This window comes from Malaclemys terrapin, chromosome 3, assembly GCF_027887155.1.
Source record: "Malaclemys terrapin pileata isolate rMalTer1 chromosome 3, rMalTer1.hap1, whole genome shotgun sequence".
Taxonomy (NCBI): Eukaryota; Metazoa; Chordata; order Testudines; family Emydidae; genus Malaclemys; species Malaclemys terrapin.
In genome coordinates this window covers 52666061-52688627 of record NC_071507.1, presented here as the reverse complement: position 1 = coordinate 52688627, position 22567 = coordinate 52666061, and the positions used below count along the sequence as shown (strand labels likewise).

At 43.7% G+C, this 22567-nt stretch overlaps 1 protein-coding gene across 1 annotated transcript in view; it reads right to left on the bottom strand.

Moving 5' to 3' along the window:
• The window catches only part of DNAH14 (dynein axonemal heavy chain 14), a 468480-nt gene that overhangs the window by 55585 nt on the left and 390328 nt on the right, over positions 1-22567 (bottom strand). The window contains 7 exon segments of the mRNA XM_054022851.1: positions 149-359; positions 3779-3935; positions 15709-15752; positions 17704-17753; positions 19020-19215; positions 21319-21517; positions 21955-22400. Coding sequence (XP_053878826.1) covers positions 149-359; positions 3779-3935; positions 15709-15752; positions 17704-17753; positions 19020-19215; positions 21319-21517; positions 21955-22400 — 1303 coding nt within the window.

The following is a 22567-nucleotide window of genomic DNA, read 5'->3' as shown; positions in this document are numbered from 1 at the left end:
GAAAACTTTTTCCAGTTCCTCTTCGGAGACTTTATTCATACCTCTTGTGTTAAAAAGATTGATATTTGCATTTATATTGATTGCTTCAGATTTGGCCGGGTTAAGTTTATAACTTAATTTATATTTTGAATATAAATAAAACACTTACGAATCAACAATTGTACAAAGCCTGGGCATAAATGATGCAGCAAGATGGCAGTTTTGGAGGAAAACCCATTGTCCACTCAACAGCTGTGCTTTATGTATCAAATCTTCAGCTTTGCTTCCCTGACCACGTCCCAAAGAAACCATTTTCACATGCTGTGTGCTTCCTTTTATTTCCTGTGCAAGGCGCAGAAGGTGAGCTGCTGGGTCTATTCCTGTGTAACAACATGGAATTGATTTATTTATGCGGCTACAGCAGTCAAAAATTATCTTTAGAGTTACGTATTTGAAAATGTGTCATTTTTAATTACCTCACCTGTAAGAATAGTACTCTGTGTTATTATTTTTGTAATATTATACATTTCATTATAAGGGACTCGTGGGGTGAGGAAAAATGGATTATGTTATATTACACTGGTCTACAATTTTTGAGAAGTCGTCTGCTTCAGAGATAAAATGTGCTATTTATTATGTATTTTGATGTGCCGAATTCAAATATGACAATTAAAACAACTGATTGGCTACTGTTTCTAAGATATTTAAGTTTTTACATTTTATGTCTATGTATATTGTGTAGATAGTAGAGTTTTAATCATAAATTGTAAACCTAGGTCTTTTCATGTGTTTATGGTTGCTTTACATGATAATATTTCACCTGTCCTGTTTATGTAACACTTTAAAAATCAGCAAAAGGGTTATATAAATAAAATTTATTATGAAACAAAAGGCAAAAAACTATTATGTACATAGTTTAGTCCTATTCAGTGTCTACTCGGCGCTTCTTGGCTTGTCTCTTGTATTCATTAAATGGAGCATCTCTTGTCACTGTCCAGCAATAGTCTGCAAGCATTGATGGGCTCCATTTGCCCTGATAGCATTTCTCCATTGTTGCAATGTCCTGGTGAAATCGCTCGCTGGGCTCGTCACTCACTGCTCCGCAGTTCGGTGGAAAAAAATCTAGTTGAGAGTGCAAAAATGTATCTTTAGTGACATATTGCAACCAAGGCTTTTGTATGCCTTGAGGAGGTTTTCCACCAACAACCTGTAGTTGTCTGCCTTGTTGTTTCCGAGAAAATTTACTGACACTAACTGGAAGGCTTTCCATGCCATCTATTCCTTGCCACACAGTGCATGGTCAAATGCATCATCTCGAAGTTCACGAATCTGAGGACCAACAAAGACACCTTCCTTTATCTTAGCTTCACTTAACCTTGGAAATTTTCCACGGAGGTACTTGAAAGCTGCTTGTGTTTTGTCAATGGCCTTGACAAAGTTCTTCATCAGACCCAGCTTGATGTGTAAGGGTGGTAACAAAATCTTCCTTGATTCAACAAGTGGTGGATGCTGAACACGTTTCCTCCCAGGCTCCAATGACTGTCGGAGTGGCCAATCTTTCTTGATGTAGTGGGAATCTCTTGCATGACTATCCCATTTGCAGAGAAAAGAGCAGTACTTTGTGTATCCAGTCTGCAGACCAAGCAAGAGAGCAACAATCTTCAAACCGCCACAAAGCTGCCACTGATGTTGGTCATAGTTTATGCACCTCAAAAGTTGTTTCATGTTGTCATAGGTTTCCTTCATATGGACTGCATGACCAACTGGAATTGATGGCAAAACATTGCCATTATGCAGTAAAACAGCTTTAAGACTCGTCTTCGATGAATCAATGAACAGTCTCCACTCATCTGGATTGTGAACGATGTTGATGGCTGCTATCACACCATCGATGTTGTTGCAGGCTACAAGCTCACCTTCCATGAAGAAGAATGGGACAAGATCCTTTTGACGGTCACGGAACATGGAAACCCTAACATCACCTGCCAGGAGATTCCACTGCTGTAGTCTGGAGCCCAACAGCTCTGCCTTACTCTTGGGTAGTTCCAAATCCCTGACAAGGTCATTCAGTTCACCTTGTGTTATGAGGTGTGGTTTAGAGGAGGAGGAGGATGGGAGAAAATGTGGGTCCTGTGACATTGATGGTTCAGGACCAGAAGTTTCATCCTCTTCCTCTTCTGACTCAAGTGAGAATGATTCTGGTGCATCAGGAACTGGCAGTCCTTCTCCATGGGGTACTGGGCGTATAGCTGATGGAATGTTTGGATAATGCACAGTCCACTTTTTCTTCTTTGACACACCTTTCCCAACTGGAGGCACCATGCAGAAGTAACAATTGCTGGTATGATCTGTTGGCTCTCTTCAAATCATTGGCACTGCAAAAGGCATAGATTTCCTTTTCCTGTTCAACCACTGGCGAAGATTTGTTGCACAAGTGTTGCAGCATATGTGTGGGGCCCACCTCTTGTCCTGATCTCCAATTTTGCAGCCAAAATAAAGGTGATAGGCTTTCTTAACCATAGTGGTTATACTGCACTTTTGTGATGCAAAAGTCACTTCACCACAAACATAGCAGAAGTTATCTGCACTGTTCACACAAGAATGAGGCATCTCTGCTCACTTTGGCTAAACAGAAATGTGTCCCTTTGCAAAATCAAACACTGACAAATAAGAGAGCAAGACAATGTATGATTTCTAGAGCTGATATAGGGCAATTTGTTCAGCAGAGTGATGTAAGCTTCGTTATGATTGCATCCTCCATGACTTCTAGGAATAACATGATGCAATTCATATCATGTATGACGCAATACCAGCTTTAGATTGCATCATTCATTGTTTTGCCTAAAAAGCAAGTACTGTCCAAACCCAGTCATAGATTTATTCACAGATCCAGTCAAAGATGTATTTTAGTCATTTCTGGTTTAAATTGAGATCCCTTCCCTTTATAACTCACTTATCCTCCGCCATTCCCAAATCAAGGTTCGTATATACTGACCCAATAGCATATCTTGAAAACTAGAGCCAATCAACAATTTTAAGCACCATTTTCGTTCTCAGTGACCCAGAATTAGTAAAGTTTGACTACATTTATTTCAGAAGCATTTTGGCTGTACAGCAGTGTTATCAGAAAAAAGCACTGAGACACTGATGAATAAGAATGATGGTTTGATTGTATTAGTTCAAGAATTTCTCACAATGGTAACTATCACAGCAAATGATACTGAACAGCAGAAGTACATCTTATCAGGAAAATGCGGATGTGGTTCAACCAACATTTTTGGTTAAGTTATTTAGTGTTATTTTAAATATTGAACAAATAATATAGGGCCAGATCACTCACTCCCATGGAAAAAACCACAAGAGGCAGTCTAGAAGGAGAAAAACTCTGCCCATGGATTTTTGGGGAATCCATTTAAAGCCAGGCCTTGTAACTCTATGCTGCCTCCTGGTTCCTTATCTCTGGTGACGATGAGCAGGGCTTCCCCTACCAGCAGCTACCTTGAACCCAGTTTTAAAGGAGAATTTGAAGATTGGAGCAGAATTCCAAGGCCAGAGGTACTGGTGGATTGATGTGGAGCATCCCTCACAACCCTCCTTCTTCCTGTGATTTTTGTCTACTCCCAGTTTCACTATTTGCTGTTCAGTTTAACAGGAGACAAGGATAACATGAATGCAAAAGTTGGTAACACTCTAGGAAGCAGGGGCAACCTATTGAACATAAAAGCTAAACTAAAATCTGAAAAGTAATGTTTCATAAACCAGGTTTTATGTGCCCCTTCTTAGTTTATGAGTATCTCACCATGAGAATGAATAAATATTAATGGAGTTGTGGCACTGGAATCTTCATACACTTCTTTCAAGTTAATCCCTCCAGTCTGAAGATATCTGGCTCCTAATTTCTCAATAACAAACTCTCGTATTGCACTATTTAAACTTCCTGGTCTGAGAATTTTAATCTAACAATAAAATATGAAAGATGAGAGAACAAATTCATCAAGTCATTTAAATTAACATTAGCATAATAATTATGTCTGTGATAAAAATAAAGTCAGGTTGTTTTGTACTATACAGTTCTAAAAGTTTCCAAAATCTCAACATTTGTGTTTTACTTAACTAATATTAATACCACTAGGTCATTGTATATCTCTCACTTTACATGAATCAAAAGATATCTACATGGGAAAGTAAAGTACTTATCAGGTAATATGGGAAGAAGTGCAATAAAATCAGGACTAGGAGCTGAAAAGAAGGTGAAAGACATGTTATTTACCCCATGGTAACTGTGGTTCTTTGACATGTGTTTTCACACAGATTCCACTCAAGTTGTGCATGTGTCCGTGTGTGAGATTGGATTCGTTTGGATAGCAGTGTCCCTTGGGGTTGTACCTGTACTCTGAGATCCCTTGTGACCACCACAGCTGAGGGCATAAAGGGCAGGGTGGCCTCAACAGCCACTCGGTTCCTTTGCCAACAAGATTCACAAGAGAACAGAACTCTGATTATCTGGGATAGAGGGTGGCTTGCAGAGTGCTGGAACAATTTGTGTAGTGGGGGTGCTGAGAACCACTAAATATAGACAGAAACACACCTGGATAACCTCTCTGTGGACATAGGTTGCCCTCTAACTTTTTCTGGGAAAGCCATAAATGGTCTGGGGGAAGAAGTGAATAACTTTGTTCCATTTAAGTAAAAGGATAAAGCTCTCAACCTTCTTTAGTATGTGCTGTTTTATTTTGCCTGGGTTGCAGTGAGGTTTTGGGGAAAAAATGGGAGATAGATTAATTGATTGAGATGCACTGATTGATTGAAACTACCTTAGGCAGAAATTTGGGATGAGGCCTAAGGATTACTTTGTCCTTATGGGGACATGAGGGCCTGTATTTTGCTGACTTTTCTAAGCTGAGATAATGGCCACCAGAAAAGGTGTCTTCATTGACAGATGACAGAAGGAGCACATCGCCACGGGTTTGATGGGAGTGGTCAGGATAATGTGGCAAGAGTTCTGTTTCCACTTTCTCAAACTCTGGAAATTAAATGAGTTGGTGAAAAGGTGAAGAACTGATCCAGCACTCAGGGGAAAAGAAAGGTGTCAGCGAGCCTGGGTTTACATCCCTTCAGGAGCAAAAAAAACATCCAGCAGTTGCTGTTCCTATATGATGTGAACAAGACCACAACGAGAAATCCCCACCTGATTAATATGTTGTGGAAAATGGAATTGGGGCCATTCATGGTTCTCTGAAAATGATCTGCTGAGTTGGCCTGCCAGAGTGTTCTGGAGTTGGAGAAGTATCTAGCACTGTGCTGATGAACTCTATGGTTCGAGTTGGGGTCACAGTTAGGGTTACCATACGTCTGGATTTTCCCGGACATGTCCGGCTTTTTGGGACTCAAATCCCCGTCCGGGGGGAAATCCCCAAAAGCCGAACATGTCTGGGAAAATCTGGCGCCGCTGGCCGGGGCCTGGCCCGGGGCCGGCGGTGCTGGGCGGCCGGGGGGTGCGCCGGGCTGCCGGTGCTGGGCAGCCGGGGGGTGCGCCGGGCCGCCGGGGGCCGGCGGTGCTGGGCGGCCGGGGGGTGCGCCGGGCCGCCGGGGGCCGCTGGTGCTGGGCGGCTGGGGGGTGCGCCGGGTCGCCGGGGGGTGTGCCGGGCCGCCAGGGGCCACCAGGGGCCGGCAGTGTTGGGCGGCCGGGGGGTGCGCTGGGCCGCCGGGGGGTGTGCCGGGCCGCCGGGGGCCACCAGGGGCCGCTGGTGCTGGGCGGCTGGGGGGGTGCGCCGGGCCGCCGGGGGGTGTACCGGGCCGCCGGGGACCGGCGGTGCTGGGCAGCAGGGGGGTGCGCCGGGCTGCCGGGGGGTGTGCCAGGCCGCCGGGGGCCACCAGGGGCCGGCGGTGTTGGGCGGCCGGGGGGTGCGCCGGGCTGCTGGGGGCCGGCGGTGCTGGGCGGCCGGGGGGTGCGCCGGGGACTGGCGGTGCTGGGCGGGCCGGGGACCGGCGGTGCTGGGCCGGGGGCCCCGGGGCCGGGCCGGGGGTGGTCGGCCGGGGGCCGGGGCCGGCACCCCAGGGCCCGAGCCGACCCAGGCTGGAAACGCCGGGGGGGCCAGCCTGGGCCGCACCTCCTCCCCCCACACCCCCCTTACCTGCTTCAGGCTTCCCGCGAATCAAATGTTCGCGGGAAGCAGGGGAGGGGGCGGAGACTTTGGGGAAGAGGCGGATTGGGGCGGGGGCATGGGCGGGGCCGGGGCCCGTGGAGTGTTCTCCTTTTGGAGGCACAAAATATGGTAACCCTAGTCACAGTGGACTTTGTCCTTGTTGACTCTGAGGCACAGAGATGCAAAGACCTGTAGAGTTACATGAATTGAGTTGAATATTTGCTGTGGGGATCTTCCTTGAACTAGCTAGTCATCCATATATAGACAAACTTGTATTCCCAGTCTGTATAGATGTGCAGCCACTATGGCTAGCAACATGGTAAAGATCTGTGGGGACATCAAGAGGCTCAAGGGTAGGATGGAATATGAAACACTGAATAATAATCTTGTTGAGGCACTGGATGCCCAGATCCCTTTCTTCTTTGGAATTAGGATGTAATGAGAATAAAAGCCCTTTCTTCTGAATTCTAAGGGTATTTCCTACTTCTTGCCTCACCAGCATCTTGTGAGAGGGATTCTTGAAGAGAGACAAGGGGTAGCGGGGTAGGAACTGTCTAAAACTGGATGGAATACATTGGTTACTACAGGGGTGGCCAACCTCTGGCTCCGGAGCCACATGCGGCTCTTCAGAAGTTAATATGCAGCTCCTTGTATAGGCACTGACTCCGGGACTGGAGCTACAGGCAACAACTTTCCAATGTGCTGCGGGGTTCTCACTCAACCCCTGGCTCTGCCACAGGCCCTGCCCCCACTCCACCCCTTCCCGCCCCCTCCCCTGAGTCTGCCATGCCCTCGCTCCTCCCCTTCCCCCCCCCAGAGCCTCCTGTACGCCACAAAACAGCTGATTGGGAGGTGCGGAGAGGGAGGGGGAGGCGCTGATCAGCGGGGCTGCTGTTGGGTGGGAGGCGCTGGGAGCTGATGTGGGGCTGCTGACATGTTACTGTGGCTCTTTCGCAATGTACATTGGTAAATTCTGGCTCCTTCTCAGGCTCAGATTGGCCACTCCTGGGTTACTATATTCAGAAGTCACCGATCTGAAGTTATTCCATTCTCGGCTTTTTGAAAGAAGCAAAATCAGTTTCCAAAAGATGTGACAGAAGCATCCACAGGTAGTTTGAGCAGGCTCTTGATACTTGTGCCAAAATTGTGGGACAGTCAAGGAGATGGTGAAAGGGTGATACTTGTGGAATCTCTGTCTACCTCAAAGGCTCAGAAAGTCACGGCTGAGAGTAGTACAGGTTTTGTGGCCTTTGCCTGTAGCAAGGCTGCTGCCTCAGAGGCTGTTTCCCCTGAGAAGTAGGGACCTATAGTGCCTGGAATCGCAGGTCACTCAAATGTCCTTAGGTCTGTGAAGAACCTCATCAGTAGTGCTGCTGAAGAGCTCACAGCCCTTGAAAGGAAGGTTTGCTATAGTCATCTTGACCTCCCAAAGGATCCCAGATGCCTGTAGCTATGAAGAACATCTCATGAAGATGGCCATGGTCACAGTCCTTACTATTGTGTCAGAAGCAATAAGAGTGGCCTGGAGGGATGTTCTCACAGTGAATTGGTCTTTGGTCATAAGGATCTTTAACTCCTCCTGATGATCCTTAGATAATTTATTGAGGCGGTTCGAAAGACTGTCCCAGCGAAGAATTCATATTTAGACAGGAGTAAGGTGTTGCAGTTGGCCACTCTCATTTGAAGTCTCATGGAGGAGTATATATTATAAACATACAGGTACAGTTTCTTAGATCCTTGTTGCAAGGAGTGGTTTTGAAGGACTCTTGCTATTTTGACCTCTCTTGGGCTCCTTGCATGACCAGTGAACCTGGGCTTGAGTACTGAAATAAATATACCATACCTTTTGTTTGGGCCTCTGATCTGTTCACTTGGAGATCGCCATTACTGAAGTGGGAGCATGCTAAAATGCTTTTGCGAGTTTGAGAATGCCATTGTTTATGTGCAGTGCTAGGCTACCAGGTGTTGAGGGGTTAAGTATGTCAGTAATTTATGCTAGTTCTCCTGGATTATTTCTGGTGGAATATCTTGAAAGACTATTCATCCGCTGAGGTCAAAGAATGTGGAGGTCTTCTAGTTTTGTCATCCTTGACATCATGCAAAATCACCTATTTGTGGCAACTCAGACTCACAACTGGGAATTAATTTATAATTTGGAAGAACTGGGCAAGCAGAGGCATCAGATGCATCTCCCAATTAGTCAATGATGAGGATTTTTTCACTTTTATAATGCTAAAGCAGCATTATGACCTGTGACCATCAGCAGAGTGGCAGAACTTACAACTAAGACACTCGCTAACATATCAATTTGGTTCAGATGCCCTGGGGCTGCCAGAGGCTCCAGAATACTGGGAGCCTTAGAAATGCTTCATAAACTCCCCAGGCCTACGTCCACTATATATACTTAGTTAATGAAGAGGACCTCCATTACTTAGATTTTCAGAAAGCCTTTGAGAAGGTCCTTCACCAAAAGCTCTTAAGCAAAGTTATCTGTCATGGGAAAAGAGGGAAGGTTCTCTCATGGATTGGTAACTGGTTAAAAGATAGGAAACAAAGGGTAGGAATAAATGGTCAGTTTTCAGAATGGAAAGAGGTAATTAGTGGTGTCCCCCAGAGGTCTGTACTGGGACTGGTCCTATTCAACATATTCATAAATGATTTGGAAAAAGGGATAAACAGTGAGGTGGCAAAATTTGCAGATGATACAAAACTACTGAAGTTAGTTAAGCCCCAGAGAGACTGCAAAGAACTACAAAAGGGTCTCTCAAAACTGGGTGACTGGGCAACAAAATGGCAGATGAAATTCAGTGTTGATAAATGCAAAATAATGCACATTGGAATACATAATCCCAACTATACATATAAAATGATGGGTCTAAATTAGCTGTTACCACTCAAGAAAGAGATCTTGGAGTCATTGTGGATAGCTCTCTGAAAATGTACACTCAATGTGCAGTGGCAGTCAAAAAAGGAAACAGAATGCTGGGAATCATTAAGAAAGGGCTAGATAATAAAACAGAAAATATCATATTGCCTCTCTACAATTCCATGGTACACCCACATCTTGAATACTGCATGCAGATGCGGTTGCCCCATATCAAAAAAGATATATTGGAACTGGAAAAGGTTCAGAAAAGGGCAACAAAAATGATTAGGGGTATGGAACGGCTTCCGTATGAGGAGAGAGATTAGTAAGACTGGGACTTTTCAGTTTTGTAAAGCGACGACTATGGGGGGATATCATTGAGGTCTATAAAATCATGACGGGTGTGGAGAAAGTAAATAAGGAAGTGTTATTTACTCAATAACACAAGAACTAGGGGTCACCAAATGAAATTAATAGGCAGCAGATTTAAAACAAATAAAAGGAAGTATTTCTTCAGACAATGCACAGTCAACCTGTGGAACTCTTTGCCAGAGGACATTGTGGAGGCCAAGATTACAACAGGGTTAAGAAAAAAAATAGCTAAATTCATGGAGGATAGGTCCATCAATGGCTATTAGCCAGGATGGGCAGAGATGGTGTCCCTAGCCTCTGTTTGTCAGAAGCTGGGAATGGGCGACAGGGAATGGATCACTTGATGACTACCTGTTTCATTCATTCCCTCTGGGGCACCTTGCATTGGCCACTGTCGGAAGACAGGATACTGGGCTAGATGGATCTTTGGTCTGACGCAGTATGGCCATTCTTATGTTCTAGTCTGGAGTTCTTTGTGAAAGTGAGGGAAGGGGATTTATCACAGCCCTTAAAAGAATCTCAATGGCCGAGCATATTACATAATGTTAAAAATGCCTCTGTGGATCTCAGGCTATGCTTAATACAACAAAAGGTTTTATTCAAAATATACTGGATGCCAAAGAGGTCTTAACTTCTGATGCTTGTTCTTTATAACAAAGAAAAAGGAACCCTGATACATATGCTATGGGACTATTCAATGGCAGCTGTGGAAAAAGATGAACTCAAGAGTTAAAACAGTGCTCAACCTCAACAGCCAAACCTCATCCTAAAATTATATCTTAGGTTATTTACCTGCTAAGATGGGTTTAAATTTGACACAAAGTCTGGTTTGTGAGGGCTGCACTTATCATCAAGCCTATGATTTTACATAAATGGAAGAGTAGGCTTATTTCCAGCACTGAGCAATATTTGGACCTTTCTGAGTTCGCAGCCAAAGAAAGAATAGCTTAGCACAGTAGACAGAAATTATATTAATTCAGAGAAGTCTGGACCCCATTTCTAGATGCATTTGAGACAGCTCAAAGAATGCCAAACCTCTGATTCCACCTAACTCCTCCTCTTTTTTCCTCATACTACAGCCCCCTCCGCCTCTTCATGTACTTCTCCTATTTTGAGGTTCTTACCCACGAAATCTTATGCTCCCAATACTTCTGTTAGTCTTAAAGGTGCCACAGGACCCTCTGTTGCTTTTTACAGATTCAGACTAACACGGCTACCCCTCTGATATTTTATTACTGTTACCCCCATCCTAACACGTAATGTCTATGTAGCATGGTTTGATTTTGTATTGTCTGGTTTTGCAGCTTTAATAAGTTGTAAAACGGTGTAACTGCATAAGTCTGTTGCAAATCCCATGAAGCGTGTAGTATTCAGAAACATATAAAAGTTATAAGTCATTTATCTTTTTTTACATTTCATTGTCTGTTTCTTTATGAAAATAACTAGAAAAAATGAATCACAAAGAAGTGGATTAACTGCTTCCTCAAGCAATGAAGAAGACACCCATTGAGGGAGAGGGTGTTGTTGGTCTGGGGAGTTGTCATCTACATTCTCAATGTCCTCATCTTCCAGAATCTGATGTTGCAGTAGATGAACTGGAGGAGGTTGAATCTGCTTCTTCAGAGAGGGAGACTTCTATCTAGTCACAGTAGAAGTGGGATTTGTAGTATAAAGGTTCATATCCCATGGAGATCAATAAGGCCACAACTGATAGGTTGTTAAGCATACTGAGGTGGATGGCACATGGGGGGGTAAAAAGATGGATATTCTTTGTGGGTCCCTGCCCTGTGTCCTTCTTGATTCCCAGTGGTCTGGGAAGTGGTGGGGAGTGAAGATGAATCAGTGAGAAAAAAAAACAGTTACATACCTGAAAAGTAGCTGTTGTTCTTCAAGCTGTGTTGTGCACATATACATTCCATTGCAAGTGTATGGGTGCCCAACACACTTGAGTCTGTGATTTTTGCCAGAAGTACCACTAGGCAGCGCATGCAACCCTGCTGTCCTCTTGTGCCAAGCCAAGGGCATAAAAGGGGTGTCTATTGCCTCCCTCTCTGGTCCTTTGCACTGCTGTGTATCTAGTGTCTGAAGTAGCAGGGAAGGAGGAAGGATTGTGGAATGTATATGTGCACAACACATCTTGAAAAACCGCAGCCCAGCCCCAGGCCCTTTAATCCTGATTTAAAGTGCCTGGGGATTTAAAGTCTCCGCCTCTTCCAGTAGAGGCCACGCGTCTTCTGGTTGAGGCCACGCCCCCTCCTAAGGACTCCGGAGTACAGGTAAGTCCTTTAAGTTACTTTCACCCCTGCTAGCACAGGTATAAATAGCAGTGTAGATGGTGAGGCACTGCTTAGGTGAGTAAAGACACACGAGAACCTCATGGCTCTTTACATGCCCAAGAAGTGCATCCCATGTCTAGACTGATATTTTTAGCAGTGTAATGTCCTGCTGCTGCTCCAGCAGCAGGGAAAGGCTCTGGGTAGGGGGAAGTTTTCCCCACTGCAGCCTTTCCCTGCTCCTGGAACCTTTTTTGATGTATGTAGCTACACTCCATAGTATGGACGCAGACTGCTTTTCACTGCATTTTTATGGAAGACATTGAAAGGAGGGTCAGCTAGGAGAGCTTGAAGTTCTGAAACTCTCCTTGTGAAGGTGATTGCCAACAAAAACACAGTCTTTATAGATAACAGAGATAGTGAAGTTGTTGCCAGAAGATCAAAGGGGGAACCATTAGCCTGTACAGAACTAGGTTAAGATCCCTTCATATTATTGGATCAGACATGGGAAGGAAGACATTGACTAGATCCGGAAACCAAAAAGTAAGAGAAAATAGAAAACCCACCTACTGGTGAGTGTACTGCAGATATGGAAGCGAAGTGATCAGAACTGTTTGAAAGGCCAGATGATTTCAGATGCAGAAGGCAGTCTGGTATATGTCTAACCTCTGTGTGATGGAGCAGTAACTGTTGAAATTGCGCTCAGATCAAAAACCTCTTCCACTTTGCTGCATATGTGGCTCTAATAGATTCTTTTCTGATGCTCACCAAGCTGTCTTGGACACACTCTCTTGTGAGTACGCAACCAGAGATCATCCATGCAATGAGGTGGAGAGATTGGAGGTTGGGAAGCTGAAACTTGCCCTGGTTCTGAGAGAGAAGATCCTTGACTCGGGGCAAGATTATCAGTGACTGGATGGAGAGCTGATGTAGGTGTGTGAACCAATACTGCTTGGCCAAGCCAATGCCACTAGGATTAATGTTGCCTTGTGCCTTTTCAGTTTTCGGAGTATTTTTGGGATGAGAAGAACTGGAGGGAATGCAAATAGGAGATGAGTGAACCCGGTGAGAAGGAAGGCATCTGTAATGGAACTGGGGCTGTGGCTCACCCTGGAGCAAACACTCTTGCAATTGTTGTTCAGATTAGCCAGAAATAAATTTATTATCAGATGTTTCCACTGGTAGAAGATCCGGAGAAGAATATCCTTCCTCACTGGGCACTTATGCTGGTCTATGAAATCCTTTCGGAGGAAATCCACAATTGTGTTCCTTACCCCTGGAAGGTGAACAGATTTCAGAGATACCTTGTTTCTTACAGTGGAATGTATATGTACACAATCCTTCAGAGGAGAACATCTGTGCTCTGGAGAAGCAATAGACCTCCTCGATAAATGGAACGGTTCTGTCTGGGGTAGCTAGTCTAAACAGCACCCTGAGCTATGGTAGTCATGAGGGCTCCCAGTGTACAGGTACAGGCACCAGTGGACACTGCTATTCAAAAAGAATCTGATCTCACATGCATGGGGCACATGTGCACCTAGAGTAGAATCTGTGTGGACAATCACTCTCAGAAGAATCCTAAATACAAAGAAAGTTCTATGAAAGTCTTGGTAAAAAGGAAAGGGGCTTAAGCCTTGGAAAAAGAGATAACTGACTATCAAAGGAAAGGGGCACAACAACATTAATACAGACTCTCCCCAGGTTACGCAAACCCAATTTATGCAAATCCGCACTTACGGAAAAAGTTCCGCAAGTCCCGTAAGCTTTTTTTTTTTGCGTAATTGTCCGGTATACATTCCCGACTTACGCAAAATTCAACTTACGCAAGGCGTTCCGGAACAGAATGCTTGCGTAAGTCGGGGAGCGTCTGTAGGTGTGTTTAGGAGACAGTAAGTGAACAATGGATTGGATGATTGGTTCTTGTGTATGTGTATATTGACATGGGTATAAGAGGAGGCAGTGTGTTTGTGTGTGAGAGAATGGAGTATTGCTGCAGGATTTAAATCAGGCAAATGGGATATGTCAGCAGGAGTGTTGTAAGCAAGACACAAGAAGTGATTCTTCTGCTCTACTCCATGCTGATTACACCACATTTCAGGAAAGATGTGGACAAATTGGAGAAAGTCCAGAGAAGAGCAACAAAATTTATTAAAGGTCTAGAAAAATGACCTATGAGGGAAGATTGAAAAAATTGGGTTTGCTTAGTCTGAAGAAGAGAAGATAGAGGGGACATGGTAACAGTTTTCAAGTACATAAGTTGTTACAAGCAGGAGGGAGAAAAACTGTTCTCCTTAATCTGTGAGAATAGGACAAGAAGCAATGGGCTTAAATTGCAGCCAGGGAGGTTTAGCTTGAACATTAGGAAAAACTTCATAACTGTCAGGATGGTTAAGCACTGGAATAAATTGCCTAGGGGGTTATGGAATCTCCATCATTGGAGATTTTTAAGAGGAGATTAAACAAACACCTGCCAGGAGGGTCTAGGTAACACTTAGTCCTACCATGAGTGCAGGGGACTGGACTAGATGACCTCTTGAGGTCCTTTCGAGTCCTACGAGTCTATGAAATCCTTAAAATTAATAAAACTGGGAATTGGAGAGAGGGCCAGATTAACCAATGTGCACTCATTTCACTTCCACAGGACCCCCATCTCAGCGGGTTGCTGACAACGGGGAAAAACAAAAAAACAAACCTGAGCAGTGCTGCAACCCTGTGCACCAGGTTGCAACACCTCTCACTCAAGTTTGGCCTGGCTACCCCTCTGTCATGACAGAGAAGTGGCTGAACCAAACCTGAGCAGCACCGGGCCCTGTGAGTGCAGGGTGGGCAATGGAAGTGAGCAGAGCTGGGTAGGTGGGATTGGGAAAAGCCAACATAGCCTGGGACAAAAGCAGACTACTGAGTTGGTGAGTGGCTAAGAAGGTCCTGGGAGTGGTGGGTAATGGGCTATGGGGTGAGGGGGGCGTTTTGGAGGGCTACATGGTGAGGGGTTAAAGACTAGTGAAAGATGGTGGGCTAAGGTGAGTTGTGGGGGCTGTGGAGGGAATGGAGGATGCGTGGTGGCAGTTGGGATCTGGGATGTTGGGGATGAGTGAGGGATGTTGGGGTCTATGTCTAGTGGAACTGAAGTGTGAGTGAGAGGGATGTATGTCAGGGCTGATGGGATGTGTGTGGGAATTGCCAGGATAAGTGGATAAAGGACCCTTGGAGGTTGTTGGGGCACATGTGGGGTGAGAGGAGCATTTGAGGGTCTGTGTGTGGGGTGGGGAGACGGTGGCATTCAGGGATTTGTGTGGGGTGGGGTATATATGCAGTTGGGTTGCTTTGTTGTCTAGTTTATGGAAGATGTGGATGCCCCAATTTCCATAGTGGACATGGTCCCAAAATTCTTTAATCCAGGCATGATTAAAGATGGTCTAGCCCAGATCTAGGGTTGCAGTCAAGAAGCACACAACGTAACTCAAGTGAGGTGATGCAAAGACGGCTGTAAACCACTTCTGTGTTCTCCTGATTTAAGGTGAACCGTGGACCTAAGAGTGCTCTGGTCTAAGTGAGGCCTATTGAAGTGAGGCCGGTTGAAGTCTGTTTTAACTTATTCAGGCTGCAGATAGCCATCAGGGGCTATTTATGGTAGCTGGGGATCGCTGTGCTCCAGGAAACTCCCAGACACATCTCCTATTTTGACTGCAGACAGAGGGGTGATATGAGACTCTACTATGCTCATTTTCAGATTGCTTTGTACTTGTGGTATGGTGCAAAGCAACCTGAATGCAAATGAGAATTTGGGCCTCTGTATAATTCTTTTTATTTCACAAAATGAACAGTAATGTATTTATTCAGAATAAAACACAATTTAATTGCATTATAAATAGCTTTCTATGAAACCTGCCCCCTTTATTTTCTTACAGGAGTTTTGCAGAACTTATTTTCTGTGTCTTCAACAATACATCACTGACAAATATTGTGGAATGTAGGAGCTGTAAAGTCCTCTCAAATCTATATCTAGCTAAGTGGTCAACAGTGTCTAAAATTTTTGGTAAAAGAATATTCCCTCATCATTTTCTTTTCTTACCAATATAATTCTTTGAAATGACGAAAGATTCTCCCAATGAAAGTCTACCACGGCACTATCAAGCCCAATTCTTTCTTTCAGTGCATCTGATTGCAGGTCTGTATCTGTTATAGAATCATAAAACCAGAGTTACAAATATACAACAGTAATAAAAAAGACTAGCACTAGCTGCCTAACTATATTTTCCAGTTAGTACCTCACCAAAAGTAGCCATTGATCAAAGACTTTAGATGTCTTTTTGTTTACCTTTTAAAAGCTAAACATAAGATTTGAATCAGTTTCAAGAATGGCACCATCTGAATAATACTGTAACAAATCCCAATTATACAGGTATAAAGATGCCATATATCAGTATAGCTTATTCCCCTTCCCATACAGGAATTAGCTCTGTCAGGATAGAATACCTTTATAGTGGTATAATTGCGTCCCTTCTGATGTGGGGTGGGAGGTGGTTATCACAGAATCATTGCCATCTAGTCCAGGCCCCTGTGCTGCGGCAGGACCATTCCTGCCAGGTGTTTATCAAACCGGTTCTTAAAAACCTCCAGTGATAGGGATTCTGCAACCTCTCTTGGAAGCTTATTTTATGCTTAACTCTCCTGATAGTTAGGAAGATTTTTCTAATATCTAACCTAAATCTTCCTTGCTGCAGATTAAGCCAATTACTTCTTGTCCTACTTTCAGTGGACATGGGGGACAACTGATCACACTCCTTCCTATAACAATCATTAGCATATTTAAAGATTGTTATCAGGTGCCATCCTCAGTCATCCTTTCTCAAGACTACACATGCCCATTTTTTAAAAATTTTTCCTCATAGGTCAGGATTTCTAAACTTTTATAGTTTTTGTTGCTCTCCTCTGAGCTCTCTCCAATTTATTCACATCTTTCCTAGATGCCCAGAACTGGACGCAGTGCTCCAATTGAGGCCTCACCAGTGCTAAGAAGAGTGGGAGAATTACCTCCCATGTCATACATAGGACACTCCTATTAGTAAATCCCAAAATGATATTACCCTTTTTTGCAACTGGATCACGTTGTTGGCTTATATTCAATGTGTGATGCACTATAACCCCCACACCCTGTTTAGTGGTACTACTGCCTCTTCAGTTATTCCTTATTTTGTAGTTGTGCATTTGATTTTTTTCTTCCTAAGTGAAGTACTTTGAACTTGTCTTTCTTGAATGTAGTCTTGTTGAGTTCAGACCAATTCTTCAATTTGTCAAGGTCATTTTGCATTCTAATCCTGCTCTCCACCTGTTTGCTACTCCCCCTGCTTGGTGACATCCACATATTTTATAAGCATACTCTCATTTGATTAACTAAATCATTAATGAAAATATTGAATAGTGCTAGACCAGGGGTAGGCAATCTATGGCATGTGTGCCGAAGGCGGCACGCAAGCTGATTTTCAGTGGCACTCACACTGCCCGGGTCCTGGCCACCGGTCCAGAGGGCTCGGCATTTTAATTTAATTTTAAATGAAGCTTCTTAAACATTTTAAAAACCTTATTTACTTTACATACAATAGTTTAGTTATATTTTATAGACTTATAGAAAGAGATCTTCTAAAAACATTAAAATGTATTACTGGCACGCAAAACCTTAAATTAGTGTGAATAAATGAAGACTCGGCACACCACTTCTGAAAGGTTGCCAACCCCTGTGCTAGACCCAGGATAGAGCCCTTCAGAGCCCCACAAGATATGTCTTTCTAATTAGACAGTGAACCATTGATAACTACTCTTTGAGAATATTCTTTCAACCAGTTTTGACTCACCTTATAAGTAATGTCATCTAGACCACATTTCCTTAGTTTGCTTATGAGAATGTCATGTGGAACGGACATTATTAAAGATATATCATGTCGACAGCTTCCCTCCCATCCCCTAGGCCAGTGGTCCCCAAACTGTGGGACAAACCCCCTAGAATGTTTGGGGGGAAGCGGTGGGGCCAAGGCCAGCCCCCACAGGGAATGGGGAGGGAACGCCACACAGCCTTGCTCCGCTCCCAGCTCTGCCGCAGCCCTGGCACCCTGATCTTGGCTGTGGCTTCGCTCCCAGCCCCAGCCTTAGCCCCTGACTGCGGCCCAGCCGCAGCTTCTGCTCCTGCCCCTGCCCTCAGACCCATCCCCAGCCTTGGCCTCCAGCCACAGCTTCTCACAGCCCCAGCCTTAGCCCTGTCCCCAGCCTCAGGCCCTGGCTGCAGCTCCGTTCCTGGCTCCAGATCCACCCCCAGCTGCAGCCCTAGCCTTGGATCCCTTACTCCTGTCAACACCCATCCCCCGTGGGGAGCTGTGGCCCCACTCCTGGCTCTGGCTTGCAGGGGCACAGACAGGTGTAAGGGAGGGCTTGTCCGTGAAAAGTTTGGGGACCACTGCACTAGGCCAATAACCCTGTCAAAGGTTGTACCACTATCTATATTGGTACAATCAAAGTGGTACAACTTGTGTGTGTACACAAGCCTGAAGTATCTTGCTGAATCAGAGCCTTATAAACGTTACTTTTCTGGTTTATAAAGTCACCACAAACCTCCTGATTGACATACAGCTTTATTAGGCGGTAGAGGTGCCTAGCAAATCTATATGCAGTGTTGTTGTAGCTGTGTCAGTACCAGGATATTAGAGAGACAGACGAGTTGGGTGAGGTCAGGGCCAGTGCAAGGAAGTTTCACGTCCTAGGCGAAACTAACTCCTTGCGCCCCACCCCCAACTAACCCCGCCCCCCCACGGCAGCTAACCCAGCCCCCCACCCGGGAAACCTGCCCCCCCCCCGGAGGAGAATTAGAGCGGGGACTGTGTGCTCAGCGGAGGAGGCAGAGTGGAGGTGATCTGGAGCAGGGAGCGGTTCCCTGTGCGTCCCCCCCGTTACTGCGGGCGGCCCTCCCCGCGCCCCCCTGCCCTGCCCCAGCTCACCTCCACCTCCTCGCCTGAGCGGGCTTTTAGGCGCCCCCAACCACTAGGCGGCCGCCTAGTTTGCCTAAATGGTTGCACCGGCCCTGGGTGAGGTAGTATCTTTTATCAGACCAACTTCTGTTGGTGAAAGAGACAAGCTTTTGAGTTTATACAGAGCTCTTCTTCAGGGCTGGGAGCTCTGTGTAAGATTGAAAGCTTCTCTCTCTCATCAACAGAAGTTGGTCCAATAAAAGATATTACCTCACCCACCTTTTTTCTCTAATATCCTGGTACTGACAGCTACAACACTGCATATAGATTTACCAGGCACAGCTGAGGATACATGACTCCTTACCCAATATTACTTAAAGTTTTAAACAAAATAAAGTAAAATTACAAGCCTGTACCTTGTTGTGACGATGCTGGTCTGTAACGTGTGCTAAGTAAATAATATAAATTACCACTGTTTAGGAAAGAACTCCATTGTTGGGAATTTGATGCAAGGGAGTCACACAAGAGATTGAAAGGTTGCATGTGAGTGCTCATGTACTGACATTCCTTCCACATAGATTCAGTAATCCAGAGATGAGGAGTTTTATTAAACATATATGAACCTAAGCAACAAGAATTATAGGATTAGAATACATTTATCCTTTGCTTCTTAGATTTTCATCCACATATCATACGAGTAAAATTAATTGATGCAAAAAAACTAACTATGGTCTGTTCACTTAAGTTTGATCATAAATTGATAATATAAAGGAGACTATGTAGACTATGTAGAAAGATTACTGTTTATGCTTTTTGGATGTTAAAACAGCATTGTTACATTACCATTACTCTATTCTCCCAAAGAATTCCTTTTACTGCACAAAGTAACCTCTTCTTCTTCTTTGAGTAGTGTCTCTATGAATACTCCACTTCAGGTTACTTCTGAGCATTATTCCTGGAAAGAGGAGGGAGCTTCAGAGTTAAGTCTAATATTGAAGGACAGAACTGCACTGCCAACTGCAGCATCTGAGTTATAGGCATGAACCAAAGTACATTGTTTAGAAAAAATATGTAGTGAAGTCTAAGTCGCAGCTTTGCAAATTTCAGCAACTGGAACATCTTTGAGAAATGCCACGGAAGTAGATTGAAACTTTGTAGAATGAGCTAGCATCCTAGGAGGAGACTGGATGTTGATAGATTGTAACATGAAATAAATCATCCAAAGGTCCTCTTGGGCAGAGACTGCAGATTCCTTGGATAGAAACAGTCTTGGAGACTTTCTAAATGGATTGGTTCTCTCTAGATAGAAAGGTAATGCCCTACTGATATCCAAGGTATGAAAGGTAGCTTCCTTCCTGGTCTGATATGGCTTTTGGAAAACAACTGAGAGATGAATGACATGACTAATATTAAATTCAGAAGACACTTGAGGTAGAAATTTGGGATGTAGTCATAACAAAACCTTTCCCTTAAAAAACTCTGTAAAGGAAGAATCTGCCATTAATGCCCCCATTTCTCTGTTCCTTGAAGGCAGAAGGTTCGGCCACCAAGAATGCTGTTTCAATGGATAGGTGAAGTAAAGAGAATGTAGCTAATGGCTCCTAAAGAAACATTTCATAAGGGAATTGAGGAAAAAGTTCAAATCCCATATTGCGGTGGGTTCTTTAATCTGTGGAAAGAGACTCATCATGGACTAGGATAGCTTCCCGGCAAGAGGGACATTTAAAACCTAAGGATCCCGGCATATCAAAAAAATGCCAATGTACAGAATAACCCTTGAAGTGGGAAAAAAGAAAGGGGGAAAACAACAAACAACAGAACCACAAAAACTAAATACTATGAACTAGACTAAACTAAAGAAATAAAAGAATAACTATACTTAACTGTGCCTAAAGTGAAGTGGGCATGCTCAATGCTCTGCCTCAGGCTGAAGGGCAACTGAGAAGGAACTGAAGACAGTTTGGCCACACAGCTCTACAGACATCCTCATACCTTGATACAAGGTATGAGGATGTCTGGAGTTCATGCTCAGGCAGAATGGGCACTACTACTGAAAATCTCTGATCAAAGGCATATGGGGCACATGTGCACCAGAAGTGGAGAACCCATAGGAACACTACTCAAAGAAGAACTGTTGCTACAACTGCACTGTGTCATGGAGTCCAGGCCCAAATTTTAGGTTTTACATTAAACATAAAAGGCTTGCATTTTACAAAAATCGTGTTAATTAAATATTTTCATGGTTTACAAAAATGCAAGTATGTTTTTTGTATTTAAATACTTCCCTGAAATATTTGCAATCTAACACCCAACAGAATTATGGCAGCACATGAGAATGCGAAAGTGAAATTGGATATAAGCAGATTAGTCAAGATTTACAGTCAAACCCAGTTCAAGCAGCAAAAACAAACAACAACAACAACAACAACAGGCTCTCTATTGAACATTTGATGAGATTTTTCAAACTTTTCAGTTCTACTATTATAAGGGTCAAACTCTATTCTCAGTTATATGATGTAAAACCAGAGAAATTCCAGTGATTTCATTGTAACAGAGTAGAAAGTATTATTGGCAGCAGAGGCAAGAAGACATTTAAATATATATGTTTATTACCTTGTCTGTGTTTCTTTAAAGGTACCTAATTCTGCTCTTAGTTACATTCATGAGGCCCCTTTAATTTCAGTGGGGTTGTATACGTATAACTGAAGGACAGGAGCTTTATTTACCATAATTTTCGAACTCTGATTGTGTATCCATAATATTTGCCAACATGCTGGAGTACAGGAAGAAGTTCCACTCATTCACAGGTAGGAATCCAAGTTTGTCTTGGGCTTGATTTTCACCACAGTTATTCTGCATGATCTTAGTGCAGAGTAGGAAAGAGAAGCAGAGTTGGTTTTCAGTGAAGAGGGCAGAAGAAACTGTCTGTTGAGGGGGAAAGATGTGTGTCAATACTAATAGTGTAATATACTTAGAAAACACACAAAGCAGATATTTAAGGCAATGTCTACTCTACAGACTAGGGGTGTGATTCTCCTGCTTGAGTACTACTAGCGTGAGTATAAATAGCAGTGTAGCCACAGTAGCAATGGTAGAGGCAATGCTGAGTACATATGGGTACGTACAGAGGGGGTCATATTCAGCACAACTGAGCCGTGGTTCCACTGCGGCTTCCCAAGCTATTGCGGGTACACTGCTATTTATACTTATGATAGCAGTATGCGTCCATAAGCAAGAGAATCACACCCATAGCTCATAGTGTAGACATAGCTTCAGACACAAAGCTTTTTATAACAGCATTGTAACAGTAATTAAGAAGATTTATGTGTAAGTAACTATACTGTATTTTGGTGATACCTCACCTTATAAACATTATTTGTCAACATGTCAATTATATCTTTAAGATGCCTGTTAAAGCTGTCTGTCTCATTCTCACATTCTTCCCAGTGCTCTTGGGTGAAATGCCTTTTTCTCTGCCTGCTAAGGGCTCGTACTGTTCCACATACAGAAGAAGTCGAATCTGACAGAGAAATTTGACTTTGCAGTTTATTCACAAAATCCATAGATTCTACAAAGATTTTATGGAACCACTCCAATGAAAACTGATACATATAGTTGATCTTAATAAGATCTGCCACTACAAAGTAGAGCACAGCACCTCGAGTTGCAATAGGGAGATAGTTTTTACGTGTTTTTTCAATTGTGGCCTCTGTTTTTGCTGATGCTTCAACACGCTCAAAAATCTCTTTTGAAGTAACTTTTGTTCTTTGTAAGTTGTCAATGAGGTCCTGGTCATCTAATATGTGTCCTAAAATGTAAAATAGGTTTTATTCAAAGTGAAAAGTTGTGAACTAGAATGCAGCAGACAAATGAACACATTTTTAAAAAATAAGCCAGGCTGTATTTTATGGAGGTTATTTCATAAACTGTCCCTGTAGTCATACATTTAGTTTAAAAAAAAAACAAAAAAACAAA